The 17,025-nt window shown below is 41.4% G+C and overlaps 1 protein-coding gene and 1 pseudogene across 1 annotated transcript; one reads left to right on the forward strand and one right to left on the reverse strand.

The window, feature by feature from the left end:
* Positions 1-2,177: 2,177 nt before the first annotated feature.
* On the reverse strand, positions 2,178-3,057 carry LOC136356743 (uncharacterized; annotated as a pseudogene).
* A 4,738-nt stretch (positions 3,058-7,795) lies between these two features.
* LOC107275914 (benzyl alcohol O-benzoyltransferase) lies at positions 7,796-9,333 on the forward strand. Its single transcript, XM_026025830.2, has one exon. The coding sequence runs from the start codon at positions 7,851-7,853 to the stop codon at positions 9,282-9,284; it is 1,434 nt and encodes a 477-aa protein (XP_025881615.1). The 5' UTR covers positions 7,796-7,850; the 3' UTR covers positions 9,285-9,333.
* Positions 9,334-17,025: the final 7,692 nt, after the last annotated feature.

A 17,025-nucleotide genomic window follows, 5' to 3' on the forward strand; every position in this document is an offset into this window, starting at 1 on the left:
TGTAAAGCAGTTTTCTGGTTATAGGTAGATAAAAAAAACTCTCCGAGCAACGAAAGCTCTAATACCACCTAATGAACCCTGAGTTCCACTCGACACTCAAGGCTGTTGCTGGCCTGATCTTTTGGTGAGTTGTAGATAACTACGATTTGGGAGAAACGTTGATGATCCGACTACAACCGTACAAGACATTGCGTTGCACCTTAGTGATCGATACACCTCTTCGTGGGTTGTTGATCTTGCCGGTGCAGATCAACCCTATTCTTGCAAACAAATCACAGAAACAAGCAAGAACAACATAAAAGCAATCTGATATTGCAAATAGAAATTGAATACAAATGATAAGTTGGGGTTTCGAATACAAGTAGAACGACGGTCTAGCAGGACACGCGCGCTGCAAGGAAGTAGCAATGGCTAAACTTTTATCTAAACAAAACCCAAGAAACCCTGAAGGGGTATCTACCTATTTATAGGGGTGGGAGGACGACCAAGGGGTGCCAAGGGTTGTTCTCCACCTGGTTGGGGCGCACTCCACATGAGCCCCACTAGGGCCGGGGTCCTAAACAAAGTTACAAGCCTATAGGCCCAAGACAGGTGACGCAGCACCTTGTTTATGTGATTGTGGCCAAACATCATGGAATTTGGCAATGAGGCTGGATCCGTTGGAAAGAGGGCTCCGAGAGCTTTCCATCAAGTACTCACGGGCCAAAATCGGAGGTCATATGCAAATTCGGCAGCCATTTGAAGTCAGCAGTGTAGCAGGTGGCCGAATCGGATTCCAGCACTTGGAAGACTTGATCTTGATATCTTCTTCTTCATCCATGATGTGAGCAATGGTTGTATCTGTAGTAGCCATGGTCACATCAGATGCTGCCGCCCACCACATCCCCGCCAGCTCGCTCCTGCCTCCATCGTGGGGCTGGCACTGCCCTCCCCCCTACCCCACCACCACAACGCAACCCAGGCGCCGCCCCCTTCCACCCCCCCCCCACCCGGCTCGCTCCTACCTCGCGTAGCTAGATAGCGACCCCTCCCCTCTCTGACCATAGCGCCAACAATACTGGCATCCTCCCATCCCGAACTTGTAAAGTAGCAAATTGACGCGCATAAGCCAATAATTTACACAATTCGATATTGTATCAAATGCAAACATTTCAACCAACTCGCAATGAGCATATTAATCAATTATTCGCACATGACATAATTGTTAACCTCCACACATGACCCAATTCCATCGAACAAGTCCACAAGTTCAAAAAATGCATATCACACATGACATACAAAAGTTCATTCATCACATTGGACCATGCATCACCAAAGTTCATCAAACAAGTTCACAAGCCCATACATCACCGAAGTCCATCAAATAAGTTCACAAGTCCATATATACATCACCGAAGTCCATCAAATAAGTTCACAACTTCATACATAACCCAAGTCCATCACACAAGTTAAAAAATGGTCTAAACATGAGAAGTACTAGTACGTCATCAAACTCACATCTTCCGTTGACATCAAAGAGCCCATGACTCGGGAGTGTACCAACATTTCAAAATACAATGTGAGGCAATAACACATCATGGATAATAGTAAGTGCACTGTATCATTGAAGTACGGAGTACCTCTTTTTCCCTTGCTGAGTGGGACATAAGTTGTATGTAGTGGGCTACGACGCCTGAGGCGCATCGGGCAGCTGTGACATGCCGATCTCATCAGCATCCGGTGCGATGTATAGTCATCGTCACCGGCATTGTCATCATCATCATTCAATCCATCATCATCAAAATCCTCTAGACATTATCAATATTTGATAACAAACTAAATATATCTACATGTTTGTTATTTTTACCAAAAAAAAATTGATATAGCTAAAAATAGCCCTTATAATGACAAAGCTAATGGCGCCGAGCTAATATAATAACTCTTAAAACATTACAACATATTATGGGACAGTTGGATGGGCGTGGTGTAGTTGTCAATGTATTTGTTGTTGCATCTTGGAGAGCTAGCTGGTTCGGACTCATCTTCCTTGCTAGGACCAGCGGAAGTTTTTTTTTTCTAAAGTAATTAAGCAAACAGTTAATACGTTAATTCATGACTGAAAGGAATGAAGAAAAGGAAAGGAACAAAAGAAAGAAAAATTGACCGAATTTCTGACCTTTGTGCCAAATTTATTTTTTTTAGATAATGGAATGAAATAGCATCCCGGCCTTTACTCGAAAGAGCTACAGCCAATTATTACAAACTAGCACTCTGTAATAGTGAAGTTCAAATAGAAGCAAACACACCAACCAAACTAGACAAAATAACATTATTCCAGTCTATTGGTAAATCTCCATCCATGATTGGCAAACAGTTGCATAACCGTCGTTTCAACCTTACGACATGCAACAATTAAGAAATCTGCATCTTCATCACACTTTTGTAACTGTGCCCATAGACGAAGCCAATATGTTGCCTTGAAAATGACCTGCATATAAGTAATAGTAGGTGATTTATCAAAAACCCTATCATTCCTACTCAGCCACAGTGCCCAACACAAGGCAGAAACTCCAACAAGTATCAGTTTGCTCTTTTTGTTTATGACTCCCTGAAGCCAATCATAAAAAATATGAGATATGCTAGTAGGAATATATAAACCAAAAGAAAACTGAACTGCCCTCCAAATAAACTTTGCAAAATGACAATCAATGAACAATGTTGGATAGTCTCATTTTTCGTACAAAAGCAACATCTTAAATTACCAGTCCAATTCCGTCTTGCTAAATTATCCTTGGTTAACACAACTCCCTTAAGCAAATACCACATAAAGATCTTGATCTTAAGCGGCATCTTGAGTTTCCAAATTAACTTATTTCTGTCAATGTAACCATTATTAATTAAGGCTAAGTACATTGATCTAACTGAGAATTGGCCATTCTGATGATAGTTCCATCTAAAATAATCAGAAGTATTATTCAATTGAATATGAACAATAGATGCACACAATTCATGCCAAAGTGTTAAATTCTGACCAACTAAAGCTCTCCTAAAAGAAACATTGAGCGGAACAGAAGTCATCACACTAGCAACAGAAGAACTTCTCCTACTGACAATAGCATATAAAGATGGATACTTTTCTCTAAAGGCCGTATTTCCTAACCATCTATCTTCCCAAAATCTTATGTGTTCCCCATTATTCACAATCCAAGAACCCATAGTTAAGAAAGTTTTTTTTGACTTTCATGAGTCCTGACCAAAAATGGGAGTCACCTTGTTTCCTGTCAACTTGGGTTATAAACTTATTATAAAGATACTTTCTCTTCAATAAGTCTTGCCAAACACCATTTTCATTTATTAACTTGAACAACCATTTACTCAAAAGACATCTATTTTGAATCTCTAAATTATGAACCCTCAAACCCCCCTATTCTTTGGGTTGGCAAATAATATCCCATCTAGTAAGTCTATACTTTTTCTTATGGTCATCTCCTTGCCAAAAGAAACGAGATCTATAATAATCAATCTTTTGAAGAACCCCTTTCGGAATCTCAAAGAAAGATATCATAAACATAGCTAAACTTGAAAGGACAGAATTAATCAAAACCAGTCTACCCCCAACAGACATATGTTTTCCTTTCTAGCTGCTAAGTTTTTTCTCTATTCTTTGTTCGATAACTTTCCAATCATTATTACACAGCTTTCTAAAATGCATTGGAATACCGAGATATTTAACTGGAAAAGACCCTAACTTACAACCAAAGATATTAGAATATTGCTCATAACACTCCTTTGCCTGACCAAAGCAAATTAACTCACTTTTGTGAAAATTAATTTTCAAGCCAGATAATTTCTCAAAGATAGACAAAATCAATTTTAAATTCTTTGCTTGTTGTAAATCATGCTCTAAAAAAATGATGGTATCATCTGCATATTGCAAAATAGACAAACCATCATCCACTAGGTGAGAAACCACCCCATGAAGAGATCCATTATCTTTAGCTCTTTTAATTAGTAAAGCTAGCATATCAGCAACTAAATTAAAGAGAATTGGAGATAGAGGATCCCCTTGTCTAAGCCCTTTATGCGTTTGAAAATTATTACCAGTTTGATCATTAACTTTAATACCAACATGACCACCTTGAATAAAAGAGGCAATCCACTCACACCATTTAGGAGAGAAGCCTTTCATCCTCAAAGTCTGTTGTACAAATGACCATTTTACCTTATCATAAGCTTTCTCAAAATCGATCTTAAAAATTACAGCACTTTTGTTTTTACGATGTAACTCATGCAAAGTTTCATGCAAAATAACCACACCTTCCATAATATTTCTCCCAGGAATAAAAGCAGTTTGAGTAGGACTAATTACCTTTTGGGCAACAGTCATGACTCTATTTGTAGCAACTTTGGTAAAGATCTTAAAACTAACATTAAGTAAGCAAATAGGCCTATATTGCTGGATTGTCATAGCCTCAACACACTTAGGTAAAAGAATGATCGTACCAAAATTAAGAGAGTATAAAGGCAAAGTACCATTATGAAATTCTTTAAAAAGATCTAATAAGTCACATTTTATAACATTCCAGAAAACTTGATAAAATTCAGCAGGAAATCCATCAGGACCCGGTGCTTTATTATGTTCCATTTGGAAGATCGCCTCCTTAATCTCTTTTTCAGTAAAAACCTGCGTTAAAGCCTCATTCTCCAACTGAGAAACTTGAGGAATGTCAGCAAATTTATTCTCATCAAACTGAAGAGTAGAATCATAAGGAGGCCCAAATAAACCTTTATAATAAGTGGTAATATGCGATTTCAAATTTGCATCACCATTTATTAATTGGTCACCATCATGTAATTGAAAAATTCTAGTCTTCCTATGTTTTCCATTTGCAACCAAATGAAAATATTTTGTGTTAGAATCACCCTCTAAAATATCCTTAGATTTCGCCCTCTGATACCATTTAACTTCCTCTTCTCTCAGAATTGTAGATAATCTATTTCTACAAAACCATCTAAAATCCAATTCCTCCTGACTCAAAAGCATAGTTTCTGCCTTTTTATCTAGCAAATCCAACTTATCTAAAATCTCCTTTTTTTTTTCTTTTTTGTACAAGCCACTAGTATGTTTAGACCAACCCCTAAGATGCTGTCTTAAACGACGAATTTTCGCCTGCCACCGCTCCATGGCAGAATTGCCTTCATCAACACTAGACCATATCTCCTTTACCATATCAACAAAGTCATCACGTAAAAGCCAACCAAGTTCAAACTTGAAACTATGTTGAGCATTACTCAAAGAAGAAGTGTTTGTATTTAAAAGTAAAGGAGTATGATCAGAAATATCTCTATTAAGAGCCACCACAGAAGATAAAGGAAATTTATGTTCCCACTCCGTGGACATTAAAACCCTATCAAGTTTCTCATATGTTGGATTCACTAAATTGTTTGCCCAAGTAAATTTCCTACCAGACATCTGTAACTCCCAGAGACATAACCCATCAATAATAGCATTAAAAAGGAAGGGCCATATATCATCATAATTATCATTATTCTTTTCATCAGAGCTACGTAGAATATTAAAATCACCGCCAATAAGAATTGGTAAGGTTTCATGACTGCACATATTAACTAATTCAGCAAGGAATTGATCCTTAAATTCACTTTGTGCTGGCCCATACACCAGAACTAAAGCCCACTTAAACTTATCAACTTTATTACATAAATGAAACTTAATGTAGAAATCTCCCTCATCAATCAAACCAATATCAACATTAATTAAATTGATGCCCAAAAGCAAACCACCGGACCTACCTCTAGGAGGTTTGCAATGCCACAAAAATTCTTTGCCAGCACATAGATTTTTAAGAACAGCCGGACTAAAATCTTTCTTAATAGTCTCTGACAAGGCAATAAAATCAAGGTGATGTTCCTTTGTTAAATCAGAAATAAACTTATGTTTTTTCGGGTCCTTAAACCCATCACAATTCCAGAACAACCCTTTCATTTAAAAATATTCTTTTTTTTCTTTCCCCTTTTAGTCTTTTTCTTACTATTAGGAGAGGTATCTAAAGAATTTAAAGTGGTCTGAGAATAATTATCATCCACAGCACTAAAATCCATCACCTCCTCCATTAATTCACCACACAAATGTTGAAGTAGAGAATTATCATCCACCTGATCATCTAATATCTCACTATCAACATTTGAAGTATGTACCTGATTAACAGAAGAACTAACATATTTACTTAACCTCTTTTCCTCTATACTCTTTAAATCATTTTTAACATCATCTAAGATAAAATTCGTACCCAAAGTGATCACACCAAGATTATCAAGAGCAGCAGAAATTTGTTCATTTGTAAATTGTAAAAAAGAAACATTATCATGAAAGTTACCTTTTGCCTGCAAGTTGTCCAAATTCTTATCAGCCTTCAATTTCTCAGCTCTTTGGAGAACAAGTTGATCACTGTCACTTGCCCTTCTCTTGCTCTTCCTGGAGGGAGAAATTACTGCTTCAGGAATAGCAGCGAGCTTTTCCCCTAGACTTTGCTGGGTATTAACCTTCTTAACCATTACAGAATCCTCATCTAAGCCATCAAATTCCTCATCAGATACAGTCAAGCCATCAGATTCAGGTATCAGACTCAAATGAGCAGCCGGTATAGAAGGACCACCCCTCTCACTAACCTGACCACCAGAACCTATTAAGGAATCGTTACCAGGATCACCTCCAGATCCCTTCCCCAAATCCTGGTTCAGATTCCCCTCCTCCTTCTCCAAAGTCCCATCATCCAGATTCTCCATATCCATTGGTACAGGCTCGTCAGACCCATTGTCAGGCTCCACTATAAAAGATAACTCGTACAAGTGGTCCCCAATAACCACATCAACCACATCTGGGATCAAAGATGGATCTAGGACCAAAACTTGTAAACGAGCAACATCATACCTTCTAGTAAAGTTCATAAACGGTATATCGATCTCCTTCTCTATCTCTGGTGAGTTATGGTATGTAGTTCCATAAACGGCTGTGTTGCTAAGGTAAAGACCTTGTTGTGGCAATTAACAGGTCGTGAGAGATCGATTAAACCCGTACAATCCTGTTTTTTTTTCTATTTGTTAGCTAAGCAGTTACATAAATCTTAAAGCAAATCTAGCTAAATAGCACGATCTAATCTAGTTAAATATTAGCACAAATCCTGGAGCAACTCATGAGACCAAAAAATCGTGTGATTTCTTAACGAAAATCACCCCTGTGATTTATAGCAAAAAAACCGTTCACATTATGTTTAGTTCCCAACATAGATCATTCTCTCGGCTTATGGGGAATTATTCTACTCTCGCGAGGAAACATCCTTTATCGTTTCCATGTTACTCAAACGGATATATTTTTAAAAAAAAATCAATAAGATTAATATAAATAAAATCATCACTCCATAAACATGCGATGTCAAATTTAACATGTTGTAATAAAAAAACAAATTTTAATGTGAATATACGTTAAGTATTTATTTATTTTTAATTTGTAGAAGTTGAATATTAACATGTATGTTTATGAGGTGATATAACACATATTAATATATCCTCTAATTTTTGTTAAGATATGATATGCAAATAATTAGAAAGTTTAAAATCCAGGCTAATAGTCTCGAGTTATTTAGTTGTGACCATCATTTCGCCAACTTATACTTTTCGTCTGTCCACGTCGAATATGGATCAGAATCTATCCACTCTCTGTAGGCTCACACGCCGCGCCACGTCTATATAGAGAGAGAGCAAAATTAACGTGACTCCATACCAACGAATGCTGTTTTAGAATCAAGTAGTCCCCACGCACCTGATCATTGTCTAAGTACGTAGTTAGGGTGCAAATGGCCGGAGCACCGACGAGCTTAGGGTTCTCCGTCAGGCGCCGCGAGCGCGAGCTGGTGGCGCCGGCGAGACCGACGCCGTACGAGTTCAAGATGCTGTCGGACATCGACGACCAGGACATCCTCCGCTTCAACCGCTCCGGCATCAGCTTCTACCGCCACAACCCCAATCAGGACGGCGTCGATCCTGTCACGGTGATCAGGGCGGCGCTCTCTGAGGCGCTCGTACACTTCTACCCGCTCGCCGGCCGGCTCCGCGAGCTGCGGCCCACCAGGAAGCTCGTGGTGGAGTGCACCGGCGAGGGCGTCGTGTTCGTCGAGGCCGACGCCAGCTTCCGCATGGATGACCTCGGGGACGGCACGTCGACGTCGTCGCCGCTGCTTGCGCCGCCGGTGCCGTGCTACGACATGCTGCTGTGCGAGGCGGAGAGCCCGACGGCAGATGTCGTCGACCGCCCCCTGCTGTTTGTTCAGATGACTCGGCTGGCGTGCGGCGGCTTCGTGTTCGGGATGCACATATGCCACTGCATGGCGGACGGCTCCGGGATGGTGCAGTTCCTGACGGCGGTGACCGAGTTCGCCCGTGGCGTGCCGGGCGCCCCGACGGTGCCGCCGGTGTGGGAGCGCGAGGCGCTCACCACCCGATCGTGGCCGCCGACCGTCACGCGCGACCACGTGGAGTACGCGCCCCTGCCCGTCGACGACGACGACGACGACGTGCTGCTCTCCCTCTCCCCGTCGACCAACGCGTACGCGCACCACGTCTTCTTCTTCGGAGATCGGGAGATCGCGGCGCTCCGGTCGCAGGTAGTGGCGGCCTGCTCGCGGTTCGACCTGGTGGGCGCGTTCATGTGGCGGTGCCGCACCGCCGCGCTGCGGCACGGCCGGGGCGACGTCGTCCGCCTGAACATGTTCGTGAACGCCCGCGTGAGGAACCGGCCCGTGCCAAGGGGCTACTACGGCAACGCGATCGTGTTCGCCAGCGCGTCGGCGCCGGCGGGGGAGCTGTGCGGGAGGCCACTCGGCCACGCGCTGCGGCTGCTCGTGGAGGCGAAGGCGCGGGCGTGGGAGGACGGGTACGTGCAGTCGGTGGCCAGCTTCAACGCTGCTCGCCGGAGGCCGGCGTTCCCCAAGGGCGCCAGGACCTACTTCATCTCGGACATGACGCGGGCAGGGATGACGGACATCGACTTCGGCTGGGGAAAGCCGGTGTACGGAGGGCCGGCGACGACGATGCTGGCCACGTTTCACCTCCAGGGGAGGAACGAGGCTGGCGAGGCAGGCATCGTGGTGCCCATAAGTTTGCCCAGTCCGGTGATGGAGAGGCTGATCCAGGAGGTGGACAAGGGGCTCAATGCCGGAGCTGCTGCCGTGCTAGACGACGCAAAAGCAAGGGTGGTGCCTGATGAAGGCTACGTTCTAGCAAAATTGTAGGTCTCATCTCGACGGAGTACGAACCACGGACTGCATGTACGCCACGACCACAGCAGCTCTCAATAATAATAATAATAATAATAATAATAATAATAATAATAATAATAATAATAATAATAATAATTGTATTGTTGATAATTGGGGGCAACTATGACTAGATGCCCGATATTTGTTAAATAGCGGCCGGTGTTGCATCCCATGGTTATAACCGTTTCAGATGTTTCATTACTTAGTACAAAATGTTTCAGCACTTGGTAAAATGTATTTACTTTAACAAGGAGAGAATCTACTCCATGCCACTGAACTTGTCAGTTGTCACAGTTCAATGATTTGTCGCTAACATTGTCTCTTTCTCTAATATACCAGTGATTTTATCAATTGTTTTACAATATACATTGGGTTGGACTTTTTTTAAAAAAAATACCCAAAATACCCTTAGAGACATACAAGATTAACAATTATTTTTTCTCATTAGAAGTTTCATAAAAAATATGAAATTTTTAATGTAGCTTCCTTACAAAACATGGAAACTTGTATATAAGTTTCAAGTTTTTCTAACATATTTATTTTCTAGAAAAATTATTTTTGTGTGGTATATGAGAGAGAGTTTGCTTACACAAATGATGATTTATATTAAAAACACCAAAAAAATATTTTATATAGCATATTACAGATAAGTTATATTTTTGAAAAATGTAGAAATACAAACTTCATATTGTGTAAGGAGGCCATATGAAAATTTTCATAGTTTTTCGAAACTTCTAATGAGATAAATCAATTGTTAATCTTGTATCTATAAGGGTATTTTTGAATTTTTTAAAAGAATGTCCGATCCAATGGTGCATTGTAAAACAATTGATAAAGTCGTCGGTATATTATAAAAAGAGATAACGTCAATGGCAAATTATTGAACTCGAATAAACTCAATGGTATAGAATAGATTCTCTCTTTAAAAAGTTGGTTGCAACACCGTTATATATGTTGTTGTGCATACATATATAGTTTCTTAATTAAAATATAATCTAGTAAGATCTTGTTCTAAAATTTAATTATAACAAATATATAACCACATCATGTAATAGAATCTAAAATTTCTCAAATTGATCATCATATAACCATATGGATACGGATTTCGTCAGAATACAATTAATGGAGTATGGGAGAATGTGTGTATGCTAGGGTATAATTGGCATGAGGTTTTAATCCATGCATGCATTGTGGGAGAATATATGCATGGTGTCTTGATTGATGTAATTTAAATTGTCCTTAGTCTTGGTGTATAAACTTATATGATGATCAATTTGGGAAGGAGAGAGTAATTTAGAAGAAAACAAATCATTTCAAGCCATTCAATATTTAAAACTACACTCTATTGGATGCTCGCATGTGCATCCCTTCATATGTGAGACTGATGGCTGTTTCATACACATTGGGTAGGCACCGTCTGATTTTATTTTTCGGCGTCGTAGGGGATCGATTTTCGCAGGCGGGCATGTAATTCGGAGCCAAAACCCCGCCGGCAAAAAAAGTACCCGGGGTGGAGTGGGCGGTCCGCCTGCGAAGATTGATCTTTGGAAGCGGACCATATAAGCGTCGCCTGCGAAGATCGATCTTCGCAAGCGGCAGCCTGCGAAGATCGATCTTCGCAGGCGACGCTTATATGGTCCGCCTGCGAAGATCGATCTTCGCAGGCGTCGCTTATATGGCCCGCCTGCAAAGATGCCCCTATATAGTCTTCTTTCTCCCCGAGCCCTGTTCATTCTCCCCGACGTTTCTCTCTCCTAAAGTGACTTAAATATAGGGGGAGGTTTTGAACTTCAAATCTTCGGGGGATTTTTCTACAGTACTTAGATCTACTCATTTCCACACTAGGTATGCAATTTTTTAAGCTTTTAGATCTTAATTTGTGATGGATTTATGCATCCAAAATTGTGAAGGAAGAGCTCCATGTTTTTTAATTTTATTTCTTTTGATATGTTGATGTTAGATGTATGTGTAATACTTGATGCCTCTTGTTGTAGTGGTTTAATGTGGTAACATAAATTCTCGATTTTTTTTATTTTTGCTATCACATCCACCACCTAGTTCTAGATCTAGATCTAGATCTTGTCATATATAGAGAGAGAATAAAATTTTAAATGTCTATTTATTCGGTGCAATCAAAAAATAGTTATAGTATTTTGTAATATGCCGATGATATGATTTTGTTAGATTTTCCTAATGTACTGATTTGGCATGTCTATGTAAAAAAAATTGAAATAAACTTTGATTTTTTTATTAATTTACACTTAACCTTAACCTTTAGTTAATTAGTTTTGAATAGCGATAATTTTTTTCAATAAACCCTACAAATTTGGTATTAATTGTGCAAATATTTTACGTGTATTTTTTTAGAGATATGGAAAGTCAGGAATGGATGTATCATTGGCCGAGGTTTTTGTCTCCATATAGAATCGAAGTGGCTAAATTTATTGGTATTGCCAAGGCACACGCTGAGAAGAATAATATGAGGAAGATAATTTGTCCATGTGCTGACTGTAAGAATGAAATAGCCTGGGACTTTGACGATGCTTTTAAAGTAAAGGAGCACTTAGTAACTCGTGGATTTATGGACAATTACGAAATATAGACACGTCATGGCGAAGAACAAGTGGACGGGCCAGAAAATGTAGTTCCGACACAAGTTGAAGACATGGTGCATGACGATGGTTCTGTTGAGGACAAAATCGACCTAGAGTAAATGTTACGTCATGCAGAACCCGAGGTGCTGATGGGGTCGGCTAGAGGGTTAAATAACTTTGAAGCTTTACAGAAGGCAGCAAAGGAAGTTTTGTACGATGAGTCGAAGGGCTGTGATAGTGAGTTCACAACACTCCGGTCAGTTCTTGAACTTTTGAGGTTAAAGGCGAGACATGGATGGTCTGATACCAGTTTCGACAGTCTGTTAGAACTTCTGCAGAAAATGCTCCCGAGGCCTAACTCACTACCATCCAGCACATATCAAGCAAAGAAACTCATATGCCCCCTTTCACTTGGTGTGGAAAAGATTCATGCGTGCGTAAATCACTGCATACTGTACAGGAAAGAGTACGCTTCTTTAGATGAATGTCCAACATGCGGTGCAAGCCGGTACAAGTCGAATAGCAATACTGGCCTAGAACCCTCTAAAGCAACTGAGGGACGATAGAGAAAAATCCCGCAGCTTGTGATGTGGTACCTTCTTGTCAAAGACCGCATTAAACGGATATACTCAAACCCGCGAGATGCGGAACTAATGCGCTGGCATGAAGAAGGGCGCAAGAAGGATGGGATGATTCGACACCCGACAGATGCTCGTCAGTGGATAAACTTTGATACTCAGTATAGAGAGTTTGCTAAAGACCCACAGAACATTAGATTTGCCCTGAGTACTGATGGAGTTAATCCTTTTGGAGACATGAGCAGCTCACATAGTACTTGGCCAGTGCTTCTCACCATGTATAATCTTCCTACCTGGCTTTGTCAAAAGCGAAAATACGTACTACTCTGTATCCTCATACAGGGACCCCGTCAGCCTGGTATTGATATTGACGTATTTCTTGAACCATTGTTGGAAGATATGGTTGATTTATGGAAAGAGGGATTGAAAGTGTGGGATGAGTACTTAAGGGAATACTTCACAGTAAAGGCCATCATCTTCGTGACCATTAACGATTATCCAGCAATGTTTTCAGTTTCAGGTCAAATTAAAGGTAAAATAGGATGTGTGATCTGCTTGAATGGAACGTACTATAGGTATCTCCTGGGTTCCAACAAGCTTGTGTACATGCGGCACCGGCGGTTCCTACGCACAAATCACAAGTACCGCAAGATGAAGGCGGAGTTCGATGGTACTGAAAAGACTGATCCTGCACCAAAAACTACATCGGGAGAAAAGGTGTGTGCAATGACAGAGAAAATTGTTTGCGAGTTTGGAAAAATGACTAAGAAACCATCAAAGGGGACAGCGCAAGAAACCCGAGAAGAATACGAAGGGAGGGGATAGTAAGAAGCAAGATGACAGTTCGAAGCCAGATGATAAACTCCCTACCCCATTCAAGAAGCATTCCATATTTTTTAAGTACCTCTCGTACTGGAAAGATCTAGAGGTTCGGCATGCCATAGACGTCATGCATCTAGAGAAGAATGTGTTTGACAACATAGTTGGAACATTGTTGGACATGCCGAAGAAGACTAAAGATGGTCTGCAATCAAGAATGGACCTAGTCGAGATGGGAATCAGGGAAGAGTTACACCCTCAAGAAGGAGAAAAGAATGGCAAAGTATATCTTCCACCAGCCTGTTTCACACTGACACCTGAGGAGAAGAAGTCATTTTGCAACTCACTCCGTGATGTCAGAGTGCCCATAGGTTTCTCATCAAACATCAGTCGACTAGTTTCAATGAAAGATTTGTCGGTATCTGGTTATAATTCACACGACTGCCATGTCTTGCTCACCGTGTTTCTTGCAATTGCAATAAGGGCCATAAAACCGGAGCATTTAAAGGTTGCTATCACAAGGTTGTGCTACTTTTTCAACGCAGTGTCATAGAAGGTCATTAGTCTCGAAGAGTTAGGAAATCTCCGTATATTCGCACATGAGACACAGTGCCAACTTGAGATGTGTTTCCCTCCGTCATTTTTTTGATATGATGGAGCACCTCATTGTTCACATAGTGCCACAGATGGTTGCACTTGGCCCATTGTACCTCCATCAAATGTGGTCATACGAGCGTTACATGGCGGTTCTGAAGTGTTACGTCTGAAATAGTGCACATCCAGAGGGATCAATGGTTGAGGGTTATAGTACTGAAGAGGTTGTCGAGTGTTGTATCGATTACCTCAAATATGGATATGCAATTGGAGTACCTGTGCCCCGACACGAGGGCAGATTGAGTGGCAGGGGAACGATAGGAAAGAAGAGATTCTTCACCCATGATCACAAATCATTCCAAGAAGCTCACTTCAGCGTGCTTCATCAGTTTGCTATCGTCGAGCCGTACATCGATCAACATATCGAACTAATACGAGCTAACAATAAGGGTCGCACCACCAAGTGGATAATGAAATAACACAAGCGTCTCTTCATAGATTGGTTGCGAGACCTAGACTTACCTGAGGGACAAACTACCGATGAAATAACTATGAAGCGGTTGGCTTGTGGTCCATCACCTACAGTAAATTCTTGGCAGGGATATGACATTAATGGATACTCGTTTAGCACAAGAGCCCGAGATAATAAGACCTGTACGCAAAACAGCAGTGTCTGTGTGAAGGCAATTAATGAAGCCAGGGAAAAACAATTATACTTCGGGTTTATTGAAGAAATATGGGAAATCGACTATGGGCACACAATGCAATTCCCCATATTTAAGTGCCAGTGGGTAAAATACCCGAACGGGGTCAATGTTGATAAGTTCGGTCTTACTATTGTTGACCTGGCGAGTGTGGGTCACAAGGATGACCCTTGGGTACTCGCCAATCATGTGGCACAAGTGTTTTATGTGAAAGACCCTTCAAATTTGAAGAAAGATATAGTGCTACCAGGGAAACAAAAGATATTGGGAGTGGATGGGGTTGAAGATGTCGAAGATTACAACCAATACGATAGTATGCCACTTTATAGTCAGTTTGTACAGAAGATTAAGAATGTCGAGACATCTACTCAGAAGACCATGAAGCCTTACATACGCACGGACGGTGTGGGCAAAAATGTTAAAGGGTAATGATTGTTGAGTGGCATGTAAGCATCTAAGAAGTTAGTAGTTATGTAATGGTGGTATGTAAGGTGATGTGTGATCATATCGCAAATTGACGAACAATTGTACTCAACATTTTGCATATTAATTAGTTTGTACTAATTTTTATGTGCAATTACCATTTGTAGTGTAAAAATTTTGTTAAAAAAATTAAAATTAGTAATATTTGAAAAGTGTAATTATTTTTATGTGCAATTACCATTTATACATTTGAAAAGTAATAATACTAAGGTTTGTACATTTTGTAATAATATTAAGATTTGTATATTTTGGAATAAATATATTCAACTCTGTACAAATTTTTTCAGTCGGACGGCCCGCTTGCGAAGATAGGAAAAAAGATCTTCGCAGGCAGACGGCCCGCTTGCGAAGATAGTAAAAAAGATCTTCGCATCTTCCCAGGCGGACCGCCCGCCTGCGAAGATCGTTGCCCAATATAAGGGCAAGCCCGCGGCGCCAAAATTTCTAAGTCCAGGCGGGAACCCTAGAAATTTTGGCACCGTCAGGCTGCCGAAATTTTTCGCCGCCGCACGCCTTCGCCGTCCTCCGCCGCCGCCCGCCTGCGACCTTCACTCTCCGACCGTCGTCCTCCGCCGCCACCGACCGTCATTGTCCACGCGCTGTCACCGAGACCGCCGCCCCTTGCCGCCGCTCCACCGCGCGCGACCTCCACCACTCTGCCGCCGCCGCCGCCGACCCCTCCACCGCGCGCCCGCTCCACCGCCGCCAGCTCCTCCACCGCCACCGGCCCCTCCACCGCCGTCGGCCACCCCTCCACCGCCGCCGGCCGCCACCTCTCCCTCTATCTCGCTCGCGGCCGAACGGCTTAATCGGCCGATCGTTGTCCACGAGCGAAGTCGTCCTCGGCCGAACGACGTCTTCGACCGGTCGTCGTCCACGGCCGAACCTCGTCTTCGGCCGTTCGTCGTCCACGACCGAAGCCGGTCGTCGTCCACGGCCGAACCTCGTCGCCGGCCCTTCCTTCGTCGTCCACGACCGAAGCTCGTCGTCGGCCGTTCGTCGAACACGGACGTGTGTGCATGTGGGTGTTTCTTTTTATATGTGTGTGCATGTGGGTGTGAATGGGCATGAGGGGTGGCTGATATGTGAATGAGGGCTTATGTTGATTGTGAATGTGAATTTGGGAATGTGGGTGATATGTGAATGAAATTGGGAGGGTACGTTCAATTTTGCAAGATATGTGAATTTGTCAAATTTTTTAAATAACATGTTGGAGGGTATGTTAACATTTTTTTAAAAAAATGTGGAGGATATGTTTGCCTTTTCCATTTTTTTTAATCAACATGTTGATGAAATAAGGAAGTCAATTAGTGCACTACTTGATAATAACATATCAAATTTTGTACAAATTTGTTTGTAGTAATTAATTTAGCATAATAGTAAGTAGTCATTAGTTTCGCAATTTAAATTTGTTTGTATTAATTAATTTAGCATAATAGTAAGTACTAATTAATAATATTTCGCAATTTAAATTAGTTTGTACTAATTAATTTAGTATAATAGTTAAATTTGGAAATCTCAGAGAATTTAAATTTGTTCATACGACATATTGTTAATATACAGTTTATTTTTGTACAAAGTTGTTTATACTAATTTGAGTAATTTAAAATGTGGACGATAACTCTTTTTTTTTATATTAGAGGTTTGAAACGATGGCCGATAGTACTAAAGGGACTGAAGAGAAGGGTTTAGGGGAGCAGGAGCTGTCCCTTGCTGTTGTGGTTGCTCCGGAACCAACGGTCCCACCGAAAGGTAGTTCCAACTGCGACGTTGGTGATGAAGACGAGGATTACTCGTCGCCAAGCGATCCTTGTCCAAGCCCAAGCCCGAAGAGAAGGAAAAAGGGCAACAGTGAAGAAGACGACAAGGACTACATTCCCCCTAAAGAAGGGGTAAGTAAACTTAATATGTAAAATGTTCACCGTGATAACTATTAGCCCGA

Source organism: Oryza sativa, chromosome 5 (assembly GCF_034140825.1).
Source record: "Oryza sativa Japonica Group chromosome 5, ASM3414082v1".
NCBI lineage: Eukaryota > Viridiplantae > Streptophyta > Magnoliopsida > Poales > Poaceae > Oryza > Oryza sativa.